Source organism: Ursus maritimus, unplaced genomic scaffold (genome assembly GCF_017311325.1).
Source record: "Ursus maritimus isolate PB19 unplaced genomic scaffold, ASM1731132v1 scaffold_24, whole genome shotgun sequence".
NCBI classification, from domain to species: domain Eukaryota; kingdom Metazoa; phylum Chordata; class Mammalia; order Carnivora; family Ursidae; genus Ursus; species Ursus maritimus.
In genome coordinates, this window is record NW_024424897.1 from 39212712 (window position 1) to 39238697 (window position 25986).

The following is a 25986-nucleotide window of genomic DNA, read 5'->3' on the forward strand; positions in this document are numbered from 1 at the left end:
TCTTTCTCTTTATGGCAAATAAATAAATAAAATCTAAAAAAATAAATAAATAAAAGATAAGTTAAAAGTAAATATCGATTCTGCACAACTTCTTCCGGATAACTGAAGAGGAGGGAACACTTTTCAACTAATTCTATGAGGCCAGCATTACCCAGACACCAAAACCAAAAAAGGACATTATAAGAAAAGAAAAGGAAATGACACACCCATATCCTTTATGAACATAGATTCAAAACTTCTTACAAGTTTGGCAGATCAACTGCAATATATATGTAAAGGGTAATACACCATGACCAAATGGGGATAGCCCTAGGTATGCAAAGTTGGTTTAACATTTGAAAATGAATGTGATTTAACACATTAACAGAACACCCCCCCCCAAACAAAACAAAACAAAAAACCCAAACAACAACGCAAAGATAATCTCAATAGATGCAGAACATCATCTGACAAAATTCAACATCTATTCATGATAAAAATTCTTGGGGTGGCTTCTGTGTTCAGAACAGACTGAAGGTGAGCAAAGGAAGAAGCAGGGAGACTATTTAGAAGCCTATTACAACAATCCCAGCTGGAGAAAGACCAGGGTGATAATCTCATCACAGAGGCGGTGAGAGGCGGTCAGACTCTGGTTATTCTGAAGGTAGTCCAAACAGGATTCGCTAATAGAATGGGTAGGGAGTAAGAGAAAGAAAGGAACCAAGAAGGATGACTCTGAGATTTTTGGTCTGATCAGTTGCAAGGATAAAGTTGCAGTGAATAGTGATGGTGGGATTTGGTGGTTTGGATGGGACAAATCAAAAGTTTTATTTTGGACATGGTGAGTTTGAGATGGGCGTTCAAAATCCACATTAAGATGTCTACTAGGCAATAGACATATAAATCCAGAGACAGAGAGGTATCACATATGGGCTCCAAACTGGGGGTTCTTCAACATATAATTGGTGTTTAAATTCAGGAGAGCAGATGAAATCACCAAAAATCTGAGAAAAGATAGAAAAAATGTTAAGGCCTGTAGCTCTTTGTTTTTTAAAGATTTTATTTATTTATTTGAGAGAGACAGAAAGAGAGGGCACAAGCAGGGGGAGGGGCAGAGGGAGAGGGGGAAGCAGGCTCCCCGCTGAGCAGGGAGCCAGACCCCAGGATGCTGGGATCATGACCTGAGCTGAAGGCAGATGCTTAAGCCACTGAGCCACCCAGGCGCCCCAGCCTGTGGCCCTTTTATTAAAAGATCTGATAAAGGAGGAAAATGCAGCGAAGGAGATTTGAGAGGAGTGGTTAATGAGGCATAAAGAAAACCAGGAAAGTGTGGAAGCCAAGAAAAGAGAGTATTTCAAGAAGGAAGGACATGTTGTATCGAATGCTGCTGATGAGAATAAGATGATGGCTGAGAACGGACTATTGAACTGGCAACGTGGAGGTCACTGGAAATCTCGGCAAGAGCAGTTTCAGCACAATAGCGCAGGCAAAAAGCCTGATTAGAGTGGGTTCAAGACAAAATAGGAAACCAATCCTTCACAAACTGTTCCAAAATATAATACAGGAGGAAACACTTCCCAAATTATTCTATGAGGCCAGTATTGCCCTGGTACTAAAACCAGACAAAGACATCACAAGAAAACTACCGATCAGTATGCTTTATGCTATAGATACAAACACCCTCGACAAAATACTAGCAAACTGAATCCATTCTAAAGTCCTTTTTATATACAAATCTCACCAGAAGCAAGTGGGATTTATCCCAGAACTGCAAGATTGGTTCAACCTACAAAAGCAATGTAATACATCATATTAATAGAATAAAGCATAAAAACCTTTTTAGGATAAAGAGATCATTTAACAGATAAGAAAAAAGCACTTGACAAAACCAAACACACTTTCATAATGAAAACACTCAACAAAATAAGAATAGAAAGGAATTTACTTAATCTGATAAAGGACATCAATAAAGAACCCACAGCTAACAACTTACTTAATGCTGAAAAGATGGAATATTTTCCCCTAAGGCCAAGAATAAGACCAAGATGTCCATTCTCATCACTTTTATTTAATACTGTACTGGGGTTCTAGCCAGGGCAATTAAGAAACAAAAATAAGGGGCTCCTGGGTGGCTCAGTCTGTTGGACATCTGTCATGATCCCAGGGTCCTGGGATTGAGCCCCACATCCTTCTTCTTGCTCAGCATGGAGTCTGCTCCTCCCCCTTGCTCATGCTCTCTCAGTGTCTCTCTCAAATAAATAAATAAAATCTTTAAAAAAACAAAAAAGAAAGAAAAATAAATGGAAGGAATCTAGGTTGTAAAGGAAGAAGTAAAACTATCTCTATACACAGATGACATGATCTTATATATAGAAGATCTTTTTTTTTTTTAAGATTTATTTATTTATTCGGCAGAGAGAGAGACAGCCAGCGAGAGAGGGAACACAAGCAGGGGGAGTGGGAGAGGAAGAAGCAGGCTCCCAGCAGAGCAGGGAGCCTGATGCAGGGCTCGATCCCAGGACCCTGGGATCACGCCCTGAGCCGAAGGCAGACGCTTAACGACTGAGTCACCCAGGCGCCCCTATATATAGAAGATCTTAAGGAATACACACACACAAACTATTAGAGCTAATAGTTGCAGGATATAAGATTAATATACAAAACTCAATTGCATATCTATACACTAACAGTGAATGGTCTGAAAATGAAATTAACAAAAGAATTCCCCGGGGCACCTGGCTGGCTCAGTTGATAGAGCATGCAACTTTTTTTTTTTTAAAGATTTTATTTATCTATTCATGAGAGACAGAGAAAGAGAGAGGGAGGCAGAGGCAGAGGGAGAAGCAGGCTCCCTGCAGAGCTCGAAGCCCGATGCAGGGCTCAATCCCGGGACCCTGGGATCATGACCTGAGCCAAAGGCAGAAGCTTAACCAACTGAGCCACCCAGGTGCCCCAGCATGCAACTCTTGATCTCAGGATAGTCTTTTCAAGCCCCACATTGAGTGTAGAGTTTACTTAAAAATAAAATTAAAATAAAAAAAAAAAACAGTTCCATTTACAATAGCATCAAAAAGAGTAAAATACTTAGGAATAAATTTAACCGAGGAGGTAAAAGACCTATACACCAAAAAGTATAAAGCATTGTTTTGGGTTTTGTTTGTTTGTTTGTTTTTAAAAGATTTTATTTGTTTATTTGAGAGAGAGAGGGAGAGCCCAGAGGAGAGGGAGAAGCAGACTCCTTGCTGAGCAGAGAGCCTGATGTGAGGCTCAACCCCAGGACCACGAGATCATGACCTGAGCTGAAGGCAGACACCTAACCAACTAAGCCACACATGTGCCCCAGTACAAAACATTGTTGAAGAAACTAAAAAGGACCTAAGTAAATGGAAAGACATCCCACGTTCATTGATTACAAGACTTAGTATTATTGAGATGGCAACACTCCCAAGTTGATAAACATATTCAATGCAATCCACATCAAAATCCCGGCTGGCCTTTCCCCCACAGAAACTGACGAGCTGATCCTAAAATTCATATGGAAATGCAAAGGATCCAGAATAGCCAAAACAATCTTGAAAAAACAACAACAACAACAAAAAAACAAAGCTGGAGGACTCACAACTTCCAGATTTCAAAACTTACTGTAGTGCCACAGTAATAAAGACCAGGTGGTACCGGCATAAGGATAAACACATAGATCAATAAGATAGAATTGAAAAATAAACCCTTACGTTTATGGCCAAGTGATTTTTGACAAGGGTGCCAAGACTATTCAGTAAGGGAAGAATAGTCTTTACAACACATGGTGCCGGGACAGCTGAATATTCACTTGCAAAATATAGTTGGCCCCCTAGCTCACATAACTTATAAAATTAACTCAAAATGGACCAAAGACCAAAATGTAAGAGCTAAAACTCTTAGGGAAAAAAAAAAACAGAGATATAAATCTTGGTGACTTTGAGTTGGGTTATTTTGATAAGATATGATATCAAAAGCACAAACAACAATAGAAAAAAATAGATTAAAAACTTAGATGCTGGGGCGCCTGGCTGGCTCAGTCAGTACAGCATGTGATTCTTGATCTCAGGGTCTTGAGTTTCAGTCCCACATTGAACATAGAGATTACTTAAAAAAAAAAAAAGAAACTTATAGGGGCGCCTGGGTGGCTCAGTCGGTTAAGCGTCTGCCTTTGGCTCAGGTCATGATCCCAGGGTCCTGGGATTGAGCCCCGCATCTGACTCTCTGCTCAGCGGGGAGCCTGCTTCTCCCTCTCCCTCTGCCTACTTGTGTTCTCTTTCTCTAGCAAATAAATAAATAAAATCTTTTTTTTAAAGATTTTATTTATTTATTTATTTATTTGACAGAGAGACAGCCAGCGAGAGAGGGAACACAAGCAGGGGGAGTGGGAGAGGAAGAAGCAGGCTCCCAGCGGAGGAGCCCGATGCGGGGCTCGATCCCAGAATGCCGGGATCATGCCCTGAGCCAAAGGCAGACGCTTAACGACTGAGCCACCCAGGCACCCCAAATAAATAAAATCTTAAAAAAAAAAAAAGAAACTTAAATGCCTCAAAATTTACTCTAAAGAAAATGAAAAGGCAATTCACAGAATGGGAGAGAATACTTGAAAGTTATATATGTGATAAAGGACTAGTATTCAGAATATGTAACAAACACTTTTAATAAAAAGATAATTTTAAATAGGCAAAGGATTCAAAGAGGCAAGTCTCTAATGAGAACATACAAATGACCAATAAGCACCTGAGATGCTTAACATCACTAGTCAATAGGGAAATACAGGTGAAAACCACAATGATATACCACTTCCTACTTACTGGGATGGCGACGGTAAAAAGGACGGACCATCACGAGTGTTAACAGTGAGAAAGAATGGTGGGAATGTCAAATGTTGCAGCCACTTTGGAAAACAGTCTGGCAGTTACTCGGAATGTTAAACATGAGTTAAAGCATGATCCAGCATTTCCAATCTTAGATAGATACTCAAGAACATTGAAAACATATGTCTACCCCAAAACTTGTATACGAATGTTCACAGTAGCATGATTCGTTATAACCAAAAGGTGGAAAAACCCCCAAATCCATCAGTTGATGGATAGATAAACAAAATGTGGTATAGCCATGCGATGGAATAGTATTTGGCCATAAAGAGGAATGAAATACTGATACATACTATAAAGTGGATATAGCTTGAAAACAGGCTAAAGGAAAGAAGCTAGACACAGAAGGTTACATATTGTATGATTCCATCTATATGAAAGATCCAGAAAAGGCAAATTCATGGAGACAGAAAGTAGATTAGTGTTTGCCAGGGGCTGGGGGGCAGTGACTGCTAATGTGTATGGGGTTTCTTTTTGGGGTGATGAAATGCCCTCAAGTTAGAACACGGTGACAGTTTTGCAAATTTGTGAATATATTAGACACCATGGATATATATTAGGATTGTACACTTTTTAAACAGGTGAACTTTATGGGGTGTGAATTATAGCTCAAGGGTTTTTTTTTTTTTTTTAAGATTGCATTTATTTGAGAGAGGGAGAGAGTGCACGAGCAGGGGGAGGAGCAGAGGGAGAGGGACAAGCAGACTCTGCACTGAGCACAGAGGCCAACACGGGGCTTGATCTCACTACCCTGAGACCATGACCTGAGCTGAAATCAAGCGTCGGATGCTCAACTGACTGAGCCACCCAGGTGCCCCTGTCCCCAGTTTTAAAAAGAGAATAGGAGGAGACATGGGAGAAACTGTCAAGCAATAAAGGGAAACAGAGGAATGGGGACAAGGAGATAATGTTTTCAGATGGCAGAAATAACAATATGTTCGTACAGAGAGACGCAGGAGGAAGAAAGGTTGATAAGGACGGTGGGAGAGGAGAGTGAGAGAAAGAGGGAGAGAGAATTGCTGCGGTAGATGAGAGGGGCTGGAATCCAGTGCTGAAGTAACGGGCTGCCTTGTGGACAGTTTATCTGTTGTAAGAGGAGACACAGCACAACAGATACATAACAAATGCAGGCAGGTGGGTACTGATGGTGTGGGAGCTTGAGGAAGGTCTCTTCCAAGTGCCCTCGTTCAGAGAGTTCCATCTGTTTTCCTCGAACCTCTTGCTTATAGCCTCCTGTCTCAACACACGCCTTCAAAGAAAGCAAACTGGCCTCAAAGAAAATAAACAAGCGAGCAAGCACATTAATCTCCCCCAGATCACCTACCCTAGCAGCTTTTAAAAAATTAATTCTACCCTAAGCTGGTCATTCTTTTGCTCTGAGTTCTTTCAACCATGTTACCTCTGTTATTTTAATCAAATTTAAGATTAAATTTTATTATTAAAGAGTAATTCTTTTTTTTTCTTTAAAGATTTTATTTATTTATTTTGACACAGAGAGACAGCCAGCGAGAGAGGGAACACAAGCAGGGGAGTGGGAGAGGAAGAAGCAGGCTCCCAGCAGAGGAGCCCGATGTGGGACTCGATCCTGGAACGCCGGGATCACGCCCTGAGCCGAAGGCAGCTGCCTAACGACTGCGCCACCCAGGTGCCCCTAAAGAGTAATTCTTGCACAAATAAAATTCAAAAGGTACAGAAAGCAAACCCCTCTCCTTCCTCTGTCCCCAGTCATCCTCCTCGAGGCCAGTTTACTGTATACCCTCCAAGAGATAATCTATGTATATGAAAGCATATGTGTGTATATTTGCATATATATCCCACATCGCTTTTAAAAACCGCAAATGGTATCCAAACTCACTGTTCTGCATCTTGCTGTTTTCACTGAATATGTATCTCGGAGATTGTTTCATATCAGTACATATAGCACTGACTCATTCTTTTCATAACTACCATGATAGGACAATTTTAAAATATGTTTGCAAAGTCTTTGATATTCCTCCCTTTGAGAGGTGGAGTTCGAGTCCTCAGTGTGGGCTGAGTCACATCTAATGAACTAAAGATGGCAGAGCCAATGTGTGTCCTCTGAGACTAGGTCATAAAAGACAGTGCAGCTTCCCCCTGGTTCCCTGTCTCTTGGATCACTTCCTCTGGGGTAAAGAGAGCTGCCATGACAGCCACATGGAGAGAGGACCGTGTCGTGAGGAACGAAGGCTTCCTGCCCAAGCCATGTGAGTGAGCTATTTTGGAAAGGGATCCTGAGGTCTTACTCAAGCCTTCAGATGCCTGCAGCCCCAGCTGGCAGTCTGAAACCCAATCAGAGACCCCAAACCAGAACCACCGAACTAAACTGCTCCCCAGTGTCTGACCCACCAGAACTGTGAGATAACAAGGATACCTATTTTTTAAAGGATTTTATTTATTTATTTGAGAGAGAGCGAGCTAGGGAAGGGGAGAGGGAGAGGGAATCTCAAGTAGACTCCACGCTGAGTGCAGGGCCTGATGCAGGACCCGATCACACAGCCCTGAGCCGCAATCAAGAGCCGGACGCTCAACCGGCTGAGCTCCCCAGGTCCCCCAGGACTTTTCATATTGAAATGGGATGACAAAGGAGATAGGACATATTTGTTTTAAACATGTAGAATTGTGGGGCATCTGGGTGGCTCTGTCGGTTGAGCGTCCGACTCTTGATTTCAGCTCAGGTCATGACTCAGGGTCGTGGGCTCGAGCCCTACATCAGGCTCCGCACTGGGTGTGGAGCCTGCTTGGAATTCTCTCTCCCTCTCCCCGCCCCACCCCCTGCATAACGTGTGTCATGAATATAAAATATGGTGATTTCTTGTCCCACCATCCCCCTGCCTTTCCAATGAGGATCAGCATATACACCTGAATTTGCTCAAACCACATGGCTCTGCAGTAAGTGTGGCATGTAGGCCTCTGAACTGTGTCTGTGCTGGCCCATCTCGTGTGTTCTCAGGTGATGATTTCCCCAGAAGAAGCTGATATTTTCATCTGTGTTTCCACCAGCAATTCCCTGGGTTAATGTGAAAGCCATATAAATTTTAAGTTTTTTTTAAAAAGATTTTATTTATTTATTTGACAGAGACAGAGCACAAGCAGAGGGAGGGGCAGAGGGAGATGGAGAAGCAGGCTCCCCACTGAGCAGGGAGCCCGGGGTGGGGCTCGATCCCAGGACCCTGGGATCATGACCTGAGCCAAAGGCAGATGCTTAAGTGATTGAGCCACCCAGGCATCCCTAAATTTTAAGTTTTTTCTAAATGTTTTCACTTTGTTCTGAAAGTGAAGTCAGCTATGAAACAAATCTGGTTCTCTGGACTTTTCTCTCTCTGCTCCTGACCTGGGCAGGCCTCCCAGCAGTGTAGACAGGACCTGTCAACTGTATTCTGACGATGAAGATAAAAAAAAAGAATCTAGTCTTTTCCCTGGAGGGGAAAGCAGCTAATAGCATTCAGATATTTTGAGATGAAACTGTTACCATGGGAATGTTTCCCTATCTCTCCCTTAATAATGACGGGTAGAAACAATGATCAGTATAGCTCCCAGAATTCTAGAAATAAAGGCAACAAGGGAAGGAAAATGAAGCCGGAAGAACTCGTCCCAAAGAAAGGATCCATTAGTTCGGTCAAAACTCTGCCCTGGCGGCATCCTAGGAGACCGGGGCAGGGTCGGGTGGGGTGGTTCCACAGGTCAGCAGTTTTTCTCCAAGGATCAGAGTCCCCATATGGGCTGGAGGTGGGTGATCCTGAGATGAGGGGTGGGGACAATTCTTCGGTATTGCTGGTAAGGGAGCTAAGTTGCTCTTTCCTTCTGTACGTGGGGCAGGGGGGTGCGGTAGAACTAGAGACCTAACGAATTCTGATGCTTCTGAACACTTCTGGGGGCGCCTGGGTGGCTTAACCCAGTCGGTTAAGTGTCTGCTTTCGGCTTGGGTCATGACCTCTGGGTCCTGGGATCGAGCCCTGCATTGGGCTCCCTGCTCAGCTGGGAGTCTGCTTCTCTCTCTCTCTCCCTCTGCCCCTCCTCCCTGCTCATTCTCTCTCTGAAATAAAAAATAATAATAATAAATAAAAAACAAACACTTCTCCATTTCTGTCCTGGCAAGAGGTCAAAGGGCTTGGGGATCCCTCCATCCTCAGGGCCCCAGACTGTAAGCTGAAGGCAGAAGCATGTTGGTACAGACATTTTCATCTCGCAGCCCAGAATTCCCTATGCTGTCTTGCTCCCTACAAGTAGGCTCAGAAATCATTTCCTAACCAAGAAGGGACAGGGTGCTACCTCGTCGCTCACCCTAAACTACCTACTGCTTGAAGCACTAGGGGTCCCCCCCCCCCGCCCCGCAAGCTTACTGCCAGCTGGACTCCTGTTTCTCCAGGACCTTGAGAAGTCAAAGGACAAATGGCTCATTGATGAGCAAAATAGATTAGGTTTTGTGGTAGGCATTTTACCCTGGTCTGCTATAACCCCATACATGCTCTCAGAAAGATTTGTTGCCTTTTTTGTTTCTACTTTTTGAGAAGGGGCATCCCTAAATAGAGCCATCCTGCCTACAGAGTAAATGGGGATCCAACTTGCTGGCTGGGAATTTAAACACCCGTTTCGATTAGTGGGTAGATATGCAGATTACGTACTCCCTTAATGTAAGCGCCTCTTAAAATATCACCCAAAGAGGAAATAAGTGGATACCACCTCACCAAGCACCCCTGCTCATGTGAGCTGATCTAAGGTGAGACAGGATGACAGCGGACCGCCTATTCACCTAAACCCTTGTCTGTCAATTCTCCCAGACCTGGGTTTGCCTGGAGCGTCAGAATCTAGGGATTTCCTTTTGCTTGTGAGATCTTCAGTTAAAAAGCAACGTAAGCAGCACTTGAACCGTTCCTTGGAAGTAGCAGGTAGAGGTTAATCCTTATGGGAATGCAGCTTCAAGACCAGAACCTTATTGGGTTGGGTAACAACAGAGGACAGTGTTTTCCTTCTCTAAGCAAGCACCCAGTAAAGGAACACAACAGCTGTCCCTGTCTCTCACAACTTCCAGAACCATATATTTTCGGTTCTCATATTTATGATTCACAAAGAGAAAATCAGTTTAAAATTTTGATCTAGCATAAATATAAACTCAGCGGAGTACAGCCGGGAGCTCTAAAGGTGGGTGGCTCCACTGACACAGAGAAACCAGCCAGCAGACACCCAAAGGCAAGCTTCCCCGGCCAACTTCCCAGGTCGCTTGGTTTTGGGATCTCCACAGACCTGGCTACATAAGAAAGGCTCTCGCTGTCAGATGACATGCCTCTCTTAATCCATTCTTTAAAAAAAGAATGGATTTTTAATGAGCTCTACACCCAATGTGGGGCTTGAACCCACGACCCCGCAATCAAGCATCACATGCTCTACCAACTGAGCCGGCCAGGCGCCCCCTTAATTCTTTCTTACTGACTACTGGGCAGGCAGAGCTTCTCCACTGGGCTTGGAAGGACATTTCTGGCAGGCAGTAACTCACTCTCAAAATGTGAATCCTAAAACGTGGCGGAATCCTGATTGCAATGTAAGATGCACCTGGCTTATAATCCGGTACAAGTTTCAGCGGCCACTTATTCCAAACAAATCAACACAGCTTTCACGCTGCTTGAGATAAACGCCTATTCTGTTCCAAGTGCATTATTACAGAGCATATTTTTCAAATTCAGCTGCTACTTTGACATCTTTTATAGAAGTGTGTCTATGTTTTTACATACCATGCTAGAGAAAATCCCTCCAGCCCCGGAAACAGGCAGTGCACAGGCACTTGAATTCCTTCAGCCCAAGTGAAACTAAGTACTTCTTATGAAAATATAGTAATAATACATACACAATACATACGTATTTACATACTTTTTATGTAGAAGTTGTTCAACGTCAAGTTGAACTCAACTTCCTCCACAAAACTGTTGGGAAGCTCAACGTGAGAAAAATCCCCCTTTGTTTGAATTCCCATTGCACTTGATTTTACCTCCTATAGTTATTATTTTTCTACCTGCAATAGACACTTATTTACACGTTGCCTCTTTAAAGATAAAAATCTTCCAATATACCACCTCCCCGCCCTGTAACTCTTCCATTTTGTTTGTCCCACGCTTGGCCCCCACACTGAAGTTTTATTTATTTTTGTTTCAAGTTTTTATTTAAATTCTAGTTACTTAACATATAGTGTATCATCAGTTTCAGGTGTAGAATTTAGTGATTCATCACTTACCTATAACAGCCTGTGCTCGTCACAAGTGACTTCTTCAATCCCCATCACCCATTTAGCCCCTCCCCCACCCATCTCCCTCCATCAACCCTCAGTTTGTTCTCTATAGTTAAGAGTCTCTTATGGTTTGCCTCTTTTTTTCCCCCTTCCCCTATGTTTATTTGTTTTGTTTCTTAAATTCCACATATTAGTGAAATCATGGTATTTGTCTTTCTTTAATTTTGCTTAGCATAATACACTCTAGCTCCATCCATGTTATTGCAAATGGCAAGATTTCACCATTTTATTTTTATTTTATATATATATTTAAATATATATTTATATATATTAAAATATATTTTTATTATATATATAAATATATATACGTCTTTTTTTTGTTTAAAGATTTTAAAGTAATCTCTACACCAACGTGGGGCTCAAACTTAGAACCCTGAGATCAAGAGTCCTACGTTCTACTGACAGCCAGGTGCCCCCACGTCTTTATCCATTCATCAGTGGATGGACATTTGAGTTCTTTCCATAATTTGGCTATTGTTGATAACGCTGCTATAAACATCAGGGTGCACGTTCCCCTTTGAATCACTAATTTTGTATCCTTTGGGTAAATACCTAGTAGTGCAACTGCTGGATCGTAGGGTAGTTCTATTTTTAACTTCTTGCGGAAACTTCACACTGTTCTCCACAGTGGCTGCACCAGTTTGCATTCCCACCAGCAGCGCAAGAGCGTTCCCCTTTCTCCGCATCCTCACCAATGTCTGCCGTCTCCTGCAGGAGGAGAGAGATTGCTGAGCTCAGGCTGGGGGGCTTCATTGATCAGATGACTTGAAGAAAAGCCCAAACCCCAATTCTGAGGTCCACTGGATCCAAAGTATCAGAGTCCCTGCCATTCTGTAGTTGATTTTGCTGGGGCCCCTCCCCACAGCTCAGTTGTCAGAGCCCATCTCCGCAGGAAATATTTAGGTTTCCCTTTAGTTTTTATTTCCTCACTCAGTCCACCATGTTGCACTGACTTCACAGAGTTTTAAGGCGAATAGCCTGGTTGGTTTATTTGCCTGTTCTTCTGTTCATTCAAAACACACTTACTGGGCACTATGTGTCAACTATTGTTCTAGGCCCCGAGGACACAGTGATGATTTAAGACACCCTGACACTGGTCTTGGCAACGAGTTTTAGAATCTGACTCCATGGGGCGCCTGGGTGGCACAGCGGTTGGGCGTCTGCCTTTGGCTCAGGGCGTGATCTCGGCGTTATGGGATCGAGCCCCACATCAGGCTCCTCTGCTATGAGCCTGCTTCTTCCTCTCCCACTCCCCCTGCTTGTGTTCCCTCTCTCGCTGGCTGTCTCTATCTCTGTCAAATGAATAAATAAAATCTTAAAAAAAAAAAAAGAATCTGACTCCAAAAGTAAAGGCACTAAAAGCAAAAATAAACGAATGGGACTACATCAAACTAAAAAGCTTCCGTACTGCAAAAGAAACCATCAACGAAATGAAAAGGCAGCCTACAGAATGGGAGAAAATATCTGCAAGTTATATATCTGGTAAGGGGTTAATGTCCAAAACATATAATGAACTCGTATAACTCAATGGCAAAAAAACCAAGCCATCCAGTTAAAAAGTGGGCAGAAGATCTGAATAGACATTTTTCCAACAAAGACACCCCGTTGGCCAACAGGCACATGAAGAGATGCTCAACACCACCCATCATCAGAGAAATGCTCATCAAAACCACAGTGAGGTATCACCTCATACCTGTTGGAGAGGTGGTTATCAACAAGACAAGAAATAACAAGTACTGGTGAGGATGAGGGGAAAAGGGAATCCTTATGTGTTGTTGGTGGGAATTTAAATTGGGGCAGCCACAGGGGTGCCTGGCTGGCTCAGTTGGTAGAATGTGTGACTCCTCATCTCAGGGTAGTGAGTTCAAGCCCCACACTGGGTGTAGAGATCACTTAACAATAAAATAAAAATCTTAAAAAAATTGGTGCAGCCACTACGGAAAACAGTATGGAGTTTCCTCAAAGAATTAAAAACGGAACTACTGTATGATCCAGCAATTCTACTTCTATTTACCTGAAGAAAAGGAAAACACTAAGTCGGAAAGATACGTGCACACCCATGTTCACTGCAGTGTTATTTACAATAGCCAAGATATGCAAAAACCTAAGTGTCCAATGGATGAACTGACAAAGAAGATACACACACACACACACACACACACACACACACACACACAGAGGACTACTATTCAGCCATAAAAAAGAATGAAATTGGGGGTGCCTGGGTGGCTCAGTCTTGATCTCTTGATCTCACCTCAGGTCATGAGGTTGTGAGTTCAAGCCCTGTTTTGGGCTCCACGCTGGGTATGGAGCCTACTTAAAAAAATAAATAAACCTTAAAAAAACATTACAGTACAAACCCAATTAATAGAAGTAGAAGAAATGATAGAAGTAGAAAATGTGGCAAGTATCACAGTCACGACTATTCCGCGCAAGATCAGTACGAGTCACTATCACAATGAGATACCACTTCACACTCACTAGAATGTTTACAACAGACAACAGGTAACAAGTGTGGGCAAGGATGCGTCGAAACTAGAACCCTCGGATACCGCCGCAGAGGATGTAAAACGGTGCAGTCTTTGGAAGACCATTTGGCAGTTCCTCAAAGTATTCACATGCAGAGTTACAGATGGCCCAGCCATTCCACACCCAGGTATATACCCACGGGAATGTGAAAACATATCTGCTCACAAAAACTGTACACAAAGGTTCACAGGAGCATTATTCATACTAGTCAAAAAATAAAAGGGCACCTGGCTGGCTCAGCTGGAGCACACAATTCTTGATTTTGGGGTCATGAGTTCAAGCCCCATGTTGGATGTAGAGTTTACCTAAAAATAAATAAATACATACATACATACATACATAAATTTTGTTTTTAAAAAAGTAAAAACAGTCTAAGTGTTTCAAGTGATAACATAAACAAAATGTGGTATGTCCATACAATGGAATATTATTCAGCCAAAAAAGGGGAATGAAGTACTGATGTGTCGCAGTGTAGATGGACCTTGAAAACATTATGGTACGTGAAAGAGCCAGTCACAAAAGATCACATATTGTATGACTCCACGTATTTGAAATGCCCAGAACAGGCAAACCCTATTATCATTTTTGTAACTTGTAAAATGTTTCAAACTCTTTTGAAATAAAAAATTAAAAAAATATATCAAGGAGCTCAATGAGATCACCTGGAGACAGAGTATAGGTAGGGTAAGAAAACTCAGGACAGAGCCTTGGAGAACACCACCACTTGAGAGGTTCGGCAGAGGTCCAACAGCCAGCCAGAGACTGAAATAGAGAAAGTAGACAGCAAGATAGGAAATTCAGCTATTGTGCCACCTGCCAAGACAATAAGGGGGTAAGGAACATTTTATTGGGCCCAAGACTCAAGACAACTTAGTCAAGGCATTTCTCAGATACACGCAGGAAAAACATATTGGCTGTAACCCAGGCCTCTCCAGCTCTCCCAGATGCAATGGTTGAGCTCTGCTCAAGCACGGGAGGAGCAGAGCCTTGCCACCCAGCGGTGCTTGCTGTGGGAACTCCTCTTGGGGAAGGAGGAAGGTGAAAAAACCAGGGACAGATCTCAGTGAACGTATACAACGATCCCACTCTTCATTTTATAGGGAGGGGGAGACAGAACCAGAAGAGTCAAGTAATTTGCACAACGAACGTGGCAAAGTTGAGATTCAAACTCAGGCCTTACCCCTGAAGTCCATGCTTTTCTATCCTTGCACCTGCAACCCAGTGACTTCCCAATACCACTAAGAGATCACTTAGTTCCTAGAGCTGCTCGTCAGTGTCTCCACAAGGGCGGCAGTGACTGAGTATAGCTGCTTCTCAAGAAAGGGCTGCATCAATCAGGAAAACTAAGTGAGACACAGGAGGTGGACAGGGATTCCCCGGGGTACTCTAAGAGTAGGAGGTGCGGCGTGGCAAGTGGGGCAAAGACCTGAGACTTGGTGCGTGGCCAGCAAGGCAGAGCCAGGCGGGCCGGAGACGGGTCAGCTACTCCAGGTTCAGTTCCTTAGTGGCAGAGGAAAGGGCGATCTGTAGACACCTGCCTAATACATCCCTCCCCTGCTTAAACCCTTTCACGGAGCCTCTAGAGAGGGCAGAAGAGATGGTCTCTGGACAAAACACAGGTGAGGGCTGGGGAGCCATGCTGCAAAGAGGGGGGGTAAAGTGGACAGATGCATTGTAAACAGCAAGGCCGGACCCCAGCAGCCTGGCCTCGATCGTCCTGAGACCTAAAGGATAAGGAGCTGGGACGGCAGGGTTTTAGAGGGATCCTCTGCAAAGCACCCAACAGAGTAGCGAGGGGCCCTGTTAGAATGGAAGATCTCTTTGGAGTGTAGTCAGATGTGAGAGTGCAAATTTGGGGGCAAACAAGGTCTGGGTCAGGTCTGCAGGGCCTTGTCAACCACTTTACCATTTGAATGTTATCATGAATAGAAAAGAAAGACCTTAATTTGCTAACCTTGGAAAACAATTTTAACCACTGTTAAGTTAAACTTGGAAAACAAGTTTAACCACTGAGCGCCTGGGTGGCTCAGTCGTCAAGCGTCTGCCTTCGGCTTGGGGCGTGATCCCAGGGTCGTGGGATCGAGCCCCGCATCGGGCTCCCTGCTCTGCTGGGAGCCTGCTTCTTCCTCTCCCACTCCCCCTGCTTGTGTTCCCTCTCTCGCTGCCTGTCTGTCAAATAAATGAATAAAATCTTAAAAAAAAAAAAAAAAAAAAAGAGTAGTTACAGCCCTACTTCCCCCAATAATCTATCCCCGAAATAAACCTAACCGCCAAACCTGCACGCCTCTAAATAGACACCATCAATTACCTGGTGACAGCTACCAGCAGTGAAGGCAATATGCCTCAGAGGAGCTGAAAGTCTTTCAGAAAATTTGCTTTGCCCACTTTGACCCTTAGTAGTAGAGATGTACGCTATTGGTTTTTTCTTTCTTCTTAGGCCTGGCTTTTAAAACCGAACATATTGCAAAGTTACTAAAGGGAAAAATCAAGTCAAGTTGTCAAGGGCTGGCTCCGACAGTGTTAGGAGCACTGACCTGGGAGTCAGGACCTGGGTTCCAGTCCCAGCTCAGGCAGGACTAACAGTGTGGCTCCGAATACGTCACTTATACTCTTTGTGCTCAGTTCATTCTATAGAGGTATGGTGTTGGACAGATGATATCTTGGTCTATTTTAGCTCTGAAATTTTGACTTTAATATCTAAAGAAATAAGCAGCATTATCGCACTGTCATGCATACAAAGGGGGTCAATCGTCCAGAAAAATATAGGTCAAACTGAACACTCTTGTGGGATTCTTTCTTTTTTTTTCTCCTAAAGATTTTATCTATTGAGAGAGAGTGAGCTTGAACATACAAGTGGGGTGGGGGGGGGCAGAGGCAGAGGGAGAAGCAGGCTTCCTGCTCAGCAGTGAGCCCAACACAGGTGACCCCAGGATCCTGGGATCACGACCAGAGCTGAAGGCAGACACTTAACTGACTGGGCCACCCAGGTGCCCCTCCTGTAGGATTCTCTTACCTTCCAGGTGTTCAATTACACAACTGCACACATGGAAAACAAACATGGATAAAGTACCAAAAGAAGAGCTCCAGGTGAGTGCTCGGAGGAAGTGAAACTGATGTTCTCTCTACCTGCTTAGGCCACGCCGCCCTCCAAGGTGAGGCCAGGCCCCGCCAGAGCACCATGTTCTGGTGGACACTACCACCGGCAAAAGTGAAACAAAGACACACCTCCGACAGATCCAATCTTAGTTTCCCGACAGATAAAACATGACCACAATACTTTCCAGTTCTTCCCAGTATTATACCTTTTCGAATTCCAAAACAATCAGGGAAAACTTTTTTTTAACGACTAGTAAAAGCTGCTGTGCATTTATTACTATACTTTCATAGGCACACCGGCGTCAGTCAGATCTGGCCCAGATCTGGCCTGTTTTTGTACAGCCCTTGGACTAAGACGGGTTCTATGCTTTTGAGTGGTTAAAAAGTTAAAAATATTTTGTGACAAATGAAAATGATATGAAATTCAAATTTCTGCGCCTATAAATAAAGTTTTATTAGAATGCAGTCACGGTGGGCTTAAGTGTCTGACTCTTGCTGTCGGCTCAGGTCGTGATCTCAGGGTTGTGAGATCAAGCCCCGCATCTGACTCCTTGCTCATCAGGGAGTCTGCTTGAGACTCCCCTCTCCCTCTGCCCCTCCTCGTGCTCACAAGTGCACTCACTCTCTAAAAAAAAGAAAAATTTTTTTTAAGAGGATGCAGTCATGTCCATTTGTTTTGTCTGTGGCTGCTCTCCTGCTATGACAGAGTGGAACAGCAGCAAAAATTTCAATATATTTACTATCCGGCCTTTTACAGAAAGAGCTTGTGACCCATTAAGTTATCCTACCTCATATATACCCACATCATTCTAATAAAAATTTCCAATGGTTGTCTGATTATAAAAGACTTAAATATAAACCACATACAGGAAAATCCTCAAAGAGGAAAAAGTGATCATGTGGAATTTGATTTTTCCAACGTGTATGTATAAAGGCAATAATGGCAATGCCTCATCCGACATACAGCTTTCGAACCCAGAACGAATGGCAAGCCCTCACTTCAGTCTGACTTCTGCACCACTCTATGCTAAAGGAGAAGATAAAATCTACGGAGCAAGGGGCGCATGGGTGGCGCAGCGGTTGAGCGTCTGCCTTCGGCTCAGGGCGTGATCCCGGCGTTCCGGGATCGAGCCCCACATCAGGCTCCTCCGCTATGAGCCTGCTTCTTCCTCTCCCACTCCCCCTGCTTGTGTCCCCTCTCTCGCTGGCTGTCTCTATCTCTGTCAAATAAATAAATAAAATCTTAAAAAAAAAAATCTACGGAGCAAAACACTATCACTGGAAAATACATCTGAAAACTGGAAAGGTATTAGGAAGTTAGGAAGCGTTTCCTAATGACGTCAAAATCTTGCTTTCTGGTAAAGGTGTCCATACTTTCTGAGCCAAAAATAACGGGATAAAAGGTTCTGAATAGTTTGCGTGTGCCACAGGAGTTGCTGAATTTGGGATACGCTAAAGAGAAGTCAAATTCGTAACTGTGATCCTCACAGTTCATTCCCACAGATGGGACTTTTGACAGAGTTAAAAAGACAAGAATTACTTGCAAGTTTAGAGGTTTTAACAAGTGGGTTACTGGGGATGTGAAATCTGCAGACCGGGGTTTTAGGGACAGTCTACGTGAAACACTCTTGCCCTAAACATTAAATAAATTTAAGCATCTTGACGTCCTACTTCCCAAAAAGTACCTAGTCCCAAATCAGCTTCCTAAAAACACACGGACTATTAAAATTTAAAGGATGATCCAAATAAACGCGGTAAGGATAACTTGGTCACATACTCACGTTTAAGATTTGTACAGATATTTTAAAGACGCTTTTATGCTGATTTTTACTAGTACAACTCAGACAAAGGGGCCCCACGGCTAACACCAGGTGAATCCTCAGGGCCTACTTAGGAAAGATTTACACTCTACGCAGAGTTCGTGCACTTACCTCGGTTTCCCCTTTGCTATTCATTATTCAGTTGCCTTCCCTCAGGTCAGAAAAATTCTCATTCCATTCAGGACTGGCTCATCAGAATGTCTCGTCTTTGGTGCTTTCCCCTGATGGGTGATGTACAGATATGCACGGATACCCACAGCCCCCCTACCTCTTCTTTCACAGGTCATTTCAGAATGGTTATGTGCCCCCCCCCCAAACCCCTAACACCCACTGCCTCGCTACTGTAACATTTATAAGCTCCAGCAATGTGGGACATTACTCATTTTTTGGTCAAATGTAAAAGAGAAAGACATACGAACGGCAAGAAGCAACAGACCCCTGACGTGCTAAGTACGGCTAAGTTACTACATTATGCCACAGGACCACAAACCTTCCAAGTGACGTTTCTTCACATGACTGCCTCACTTCATTAAAATAGTGTGGCAAGCAGGGGCGCCTGGGTGGCTCAGTCAGTTAAGCGTCTGACTCTTGATTTCGGCTCAGGCCTTGAGTTTGAGCCCTGTGTTGGGCTCTGCACTCAGCAGGGAGTGTGCTTGAGATTCTCTCTCTGTTTCTCTGTCCACCCCCTGCCCCCAATAAATAAGTAAATCTTTAAAAAAATACACTGTAGCAAGCAGCCTTAGAACGGTCCATTTAAGAGAGAATGCAATTGGCGCAAAGTGAAAGATTTTCTTTCCCATCCTCGGGTCCCTATTTTCCTCATTTTCCCGTAGTGCTCTTACAGCTTGCATCTTCTGAGAGTAAACTGTCAAAGCCAGAAGCTATTCCTTTATTTGTTCACATATTTCCCCACATTAACTGGTCTCTAAAGTGAATGTGAAATGAAGAAAATAACTGTGTGACTCTGTAGGTCACAGAGGAGAAACCAGGGAGCATTCCCCCATCAAACCCGCCCCACCTGCACTCGCTGATGGTACAGGAAGGCTGCTGCCAGGCTGAGCGGGGCGCGGGGCAAGAGCAGGTGAGGCACGGCGGCTGCCGGCCTTCTTGTCAATCGGACACTTGAGCTTCAAATGAAAAGATTAAGACAGAAAAGTCTACGTACATTAACAGCACTTTTATGTCTTGGCAAACTACCTTCCTTCCTCAGTTTCTCACAAACACAGCAATCTATCAAATGTATCCATCTGTATCTGAACAGGGAAGAACTTGGAAGGAAAGACTTGACTATCACTGGAAGCTGTGTAACAGACAGGTGTAAGCAGGAGACTCCGAGAAAAAAGAAAATGAGGAGTCACCTAATTTTTGCTTAATCTTCCCTTTCCTCAAATTTAGAATGGAAATGGGAAGTAGGGGGACAGGGAAGTATCCAGCTAAATACGGCACAGATTACTTTACAAGTGTACAGCTCGTAAGTTATGCTGTTTCCAGCTGCTCGGGGAGTGTGATCTTTAGACGTCCATCAGAACAGCAAAAAAGGAAAAAAAATCCAAGTTAGAGAAGCGGATAAACACGTATGTCACAGCAGAAACCACACGAGCTAGGCGTATGTGGGAGAAAACCTCTGGCCTTCTCGACAAATAGATTTGCCCACAACTTTAAAATAGACTTCTTCTTCTATATACAAATCATACTTGTCTTCTCTCCTAATGAGTATCATCTGCTTGAACAAAAAATAATTTTCAAGGTAAGAAAGACAGAAACCAGAGGATTCCATTCACACCTGTACAGAAATTTCTATTTACTTCGTAAGACAAAAAACTCAAGATCACGGTACACAGCAGTTATTTATTTAAATACTCGAAAAGGTTGATGATGGAAAAAAATAGGTTTATCATGAGAGTTTATGTTCATTAGATTTATTTTACCATTTAAAAAAGTGCTGCCTCCGGGTTGTCCTAGCCAGATAGAGAACACTTTATGACACATGCAGCCACCGTGAGACACTGTAATAGACACGGCCGTTATGGAATGATGTACACTGGGGGAGGAAGTGCAATAGTAGTAATGGTGACTGTTTATTTAAACTAAAAACATTGATAATATACAAATCTTTTTTTCTCATTTGATTGAAAGGGCTATAAAATTCCACATACAGACAAAGGAAGCAACATAATCATTATACAGGTAACGTCCCAGCTAACTGCCTTTACCTCACTCCTTCCTTTAAAGAAGCACTTCACTCAGCTATGCAACTTTCTAGACTGCACGGCGGCTTCGAGGCTGGCCTACCACGAGTGACTGAAAGACAGGTGTGAGCTGACCACGACTCATCTCTTTTTAAAAATGGAGAGAAAATGGCAAATTGTGCCTCATGTTCTTTAAAGAACCCAAAGGATCGTTCTGAGTAAAATGTGAAATAAATAAGTGATCCATGAGTAAATACAATCTCTGAGCTGACTTAGACCTAGGAGAGTGAGCCAACCGAACACTAACAATACCACATAGAAACATCTAGAAACATCATTTCTAGAATTCAGTTTGGGAGACCATATCTTGCCTGAATATGTACATTATTTACAAAATATTCCCTTTTGGCCTCTGAAATTTAGCCATTTTAGTTTGGCTGTTAAGCTCTTTCTTTCCATATGCTAGCCAATACTGCAGTTATAACTATCATTAAAATACTCTTATGCATGAATTACAAATATTAATAAAGTAACTCTGCATGTATAAATATCTCAATATTTCTAGCAGAATTTAAAGCATACATAAATACATAAAAGTATTTGTTTTTGGTAGGGCCGGTATTTTTTTTTTTTAATCATCGCTGTTTCAACAATGCTTTGTACATAGCAAAACCCAAAACTGCAAAAACAGTAGCACCAAAACTTGCTCGAAGCCAAAACGTAGAACTCTTGAGGTCAGCTTGTGTCACGTGCCTGTAGTCAGAAAATATAATTAATGTTCAAAACATGATTAGTATGAAAATACCAATTACATAGTAACAGTCTACTTTTAGGGAAGTATTAGCACACTTGTCAGGCTAATTGCATACAGTAATGCTTACCAAAAACATTTATCAATATAGCCACATGTACATTGCTCAGACAATCATTATCTTTAGACATCATGCAGACATTAATAAAGACAAATGTCTTTATAATTAGCTACTACTTGGGAGGAATCAACATCTAAAATTTTAGACATTTTCTTCACATGGGAAATGGAGAACGTAGACAAATCAACCTACCACTTTTTAATCCCACCACGGTCCTTCAAAATGAAAGCTACAACTGAGATCTCACAATTTTGAGAGTCAATTTCATGGAACTTAATATGCGATCTCCTGTGCCCAGGAGTCAAAAGCTATCGTGTAAGCAGTTAAGCGACAAGTGACCATACTTTTCTAAGAGCAATGCTTAAAGTCAACTTTGGAAACACTGAGCCCCATGAAAATTTACCATAAAAATCCCAAAGGGGATGGGGAAGATTTACCAGTTTGCATTAATTGGGTTACTGCTGGTTAAAGAAAGAAAATTAAAAACAAAACAAAACAAAAAACCAACCCTGATATTAGTCAGACAGGCAGTGACAATGGTACCAACTAAAGGACATCATGTAACATGGTGGACTGAAAGGTAAATGACATAAAAGAAGCCATAGTATGCACGACAGGAACAGGGACAGCCTGAACCACAAACTGAGTTTGTGAGCATGCTCAGTTAATGACACTGCTAAGCCCCTCAAGGGTCTCAAGTATGACAGCTTACCAGAAAGAGGACAACACTGGAAAGCAAAAGCTGGACTATTTTATTCAAGTGTCACTGGAGTTTTAGTTGAATGAGCACAATTGAGGAGATGTAGAAAACTTACAGAATTAAGAGCTTAGAGAGACTGTCTAGGTCAGGAAATTATTTTACAACTAAGAAACAAACAGATTTGAAGCCAAAGTCAGACATCATTAAAGGACCAAGACACTGACATATGCAAAAGAGTTAAGAGCCAAGAACATCAATGGTACAGAACGACTTTGCCTCAGTGATAGAGTGACGATCAGATTAGCTATCACAAAACGCGACCTGCCCATCCTAGAAACAAGTCTATAACACAAGCCAGAGTGCTCCATGCTTATCACCATGGCAAAACAACACACAGCACGCCAATTTCTTATTCTCCCCAGTTCCTAAAAAAAAAGAAAAGAAAAGAAAGGAAAAAAAAAAAGAAAAAAATCACTCCTGACATATTATTTTACAAAGCAAAGTGATAACACAGGTTCATTCCACCTTGTGAGTTAGTTCCTCCAACAGGCAATGTTTTATTTATTTATTTCAAGTTAGGGAAGAAAATTCGTAGGTTTCAAGTTTTTCCACTTGGAAAAACTCCAACAAGGCCAACCCACTGGTTGTGGGAAATGTTACCTGGCTTCAAGAAAAAGTGGACCATGGGATGACTGCATGAAGATGGAATCTTCTACAGAGCTGACGGCGTGCACCTGGTGAGTAATACTGCCTTCGTCGTCTGCTAACAGCATGGCACCCCACTCAGCTACCCGGGCTCTTAACCTTTTATACACATGCACACAGTTTGCAGTTCACGGCAGAGCTCACAAAAGAAGGGGACTGAAAATAACATCTCTCAATTAAACATCCCACACATAAAAATTGAGTTGCCACCCTAATACGATCCAGCTCATGCTCTCTATATTTAAAATAAATGTATTCTGTCACAAATTGCCAAACTTCCAAAAAAAAGAGCTATGGGTACTTTTTAAAAACACTCACATACCCGGCAAGAAAACCTGAGGCTGTTACATACACTCTCTATATATCCCTTCCAGGCTGGTCCTGGTAGACCTGAAACACTAAGAGAGGCCCTGGAAACCGTCCCTAAGCAGTTCCTGACGGTAATTGGTGACCGTAAGTATTCATTCAAAATGAGGCTAACGACCATGAGTCACGAAACGTACTGATGCTTCTAACTACAGACTACCCACAACTGCAAACGTACATCTGTAACAAATTGAGTCCAACACCCCAAACTCATGGACTATCAGAGACCTAAGTCTGTGGCTCCAAATCAATAGAGATGCCTAGAATTTAAAGTGAGACCACAGGCTAAAAGGGCGGGAGAGCTTCTGCTTCCGCTTTGGTCTCTGATTTTTATGCATCTTCACTGATGGAGGATTTTTAGAAGACTTTTTTTAATGTTTATTTTTTAATTTGGGGAAGAAAAGAGCTAGGATTAAAGCTAGCTGTCATCACATTAAAATCGGTCAAAATGATTTCTCATAAATATTTTTCAAGTATGGAATCTGTTTTACACAGTTCCCTTTGTTGTATTTTAAGCAAGTGTTACCATTCACGGAATAATATATTCTGACTTTATTGCTTAGTTGGCTTTTGCATTTCAAGACAGTAATGACTGGTTCCCACCCCCCCCACCCCCCACCCCGCTATAGGATAGCCCTCCACAGGCAGCACAGCAGTTTACATTTCCGTATGAGAAGCAATCCAGATACATGGTCAAGATATGGCCAGTTTAAAACTTCAGGCAACTATTAACTCATAAGAAATACTTCAATGACTCCATCAACCTTATAGTGGTTATTTAAGACACCTGTGGACCTGGAAAGCTACTTAGAGACCAATTTTATGCCATTTGCATGTGCCTTTGAAAGCTGCACTAAGCAGACTCTCTCGGTACGAGAAAGCATTTATAACGGATGGCACACTTGTCGTTGCTTAGCTGACTGACAGCACCTGAAGAGAGAACAGTGCATGATCTTAATTAGATTCCGTAAGTATGAGAACCGAGCCATGTTTGTCGTTTCAGGTCTCAAGGCGAAGCAGAGTAATAGTTTCATAAAGCTGCTTCCTAGCTCATTTCTACACTCAAGCAAAAACAATTCTTCCACAATTCCAAAGTACAATTCTTTCAAAATGACTCACATAAAATATCATTTTAGAATAAATTATCTTATGGCATACTTTTTTTTTAGTTTATTATTATTTTTTACTGTCAAAAATGTAATATATGGTCATTATGAGATACGAGGAAAATAAAAGTCGGAAGAAAAAAAAATCACCTAGAGTCCCATCACCTAAGGCAACGAATTAAAACTTAGGGTATTTCCTTTTAGACTTTTTCTTTTCTTTTTTTTTTTTTTAAATTTTATTTTATTTATTTATGTGACAGAGAGACAGGCGAGAGAGGGAACACAGCAGGAGAGTGGGAGAGGAAGAAGCAGGCTCATAGCGGAGAAGCCCGATGTGGGACTCGATCCCGAAACGCCAGGATCACGCCCTGAGCCGAAGGCAGACGCTTAACGACTGCGCTACCCAGGCGCCCCGAGACTTTTTCTATGTGTTTCTTACATAGCTGCAAACACAATGTGTATAATTTATATAATTTTATATCCTTTTAAAAATTTACTATTATGTAAGGACTTTTTCATAAATTACAGAAACATCATTTTAAACAGCTGTATTATACCCGGTTCCCCTATGGGTGGCTGCCTCCAGTTACTGGTGACTATAACTAAAAGGATGAATATCCTTCTACGTAAGATTTTTCTCCGTATTTAGTATTAAGAGACTTCCCAAAAATGAATATTACAAGGTCAAAAATGTGTGTGCATGTATGTGTATAAAGATTGTTTTTAAAAAATCTACTGAGGGACGCCTAGGTGGCTCAGGCGGTTGGGTGTTTGCCTTTGGCTCAGGTCACGATCCCAAGGGTCCTGGGATCGAGTCTCACATTGGGCTCCCTGCTCAGCGGGGAGTCTGCTTCTCCCTCTGCCCCTCCTCCTGCTTGTGCGTGTGGGCTCGCTCTCTCTGTCAAATAAATAAATAAAATCTTTTAAAAAAATTAAATAAAAAAATAAAAAATCTATTGATATACCAGAATCACATTTTCCTTCTCTATGTGCAATAATTTAGTTCAGCAGTATCTCTTTTTAGAACACAAGAAATAATGACTAAATGCTGGAATATAATCCTTAATTAATCATCTGAAGCTTGTCAGAGCTTCTAAGTTCTTAGGTGGAAAATTCTTCCATTTTGGATGCTGCCTTTCTGCTTAGAAGTGCTGAGGGCCCATATGTCAATCAGATGACAAGCACTTTTTTTCTTTTTCTTTTCTTTTTCTTTTTTAAAGTAGGCTCCACGCTTCAACTCAACCTGGTGATGAAGAGTCGCATGCTCTGCTGACTGAGCCAGCCACGCACCCCTACACTGCTACTTAATAAGACAGCAAGGAGGAGAGGTTTCAAACTTCAGGCAATAAAAGCTTAAATTAAGAAGTGTCTGTGTGAACAACGCATATAACAGTGACCACATTCCTACGTACCTTTGCACAGAATGCCTTA

At 42.4% G+C, this 25986-nt stretch overlaps 1 protein-coding gene across 6 annotated transcripts in view; it reads right to left on the minus strand.

Moving 5' to 3' along the window:
- Nucleotides 1–20445: 20445 nt before the first annotated feature.
- Nucleotides 20446–25986, minus strand: part of RHOT1 (ras homolog family member T1) — a 57652-nt gene continuing 52111 nt past the window's right edge. For all 6 annotated transcript variants that reach the window (XM_040641015.1, XM_040641012.1, XM_040641010.1 and 3 more), the window contains one exon: nt 20446–21559. In XM_040641015.1, coding sequence (XP_040496949.1) covers nt 21442–21559 — 118 coding nt within the window. In that variant the 3' untranslated portion in view covers nt 20446–21441. The remainder of the gene's footprint in view (nt 21560–25986) is intronic.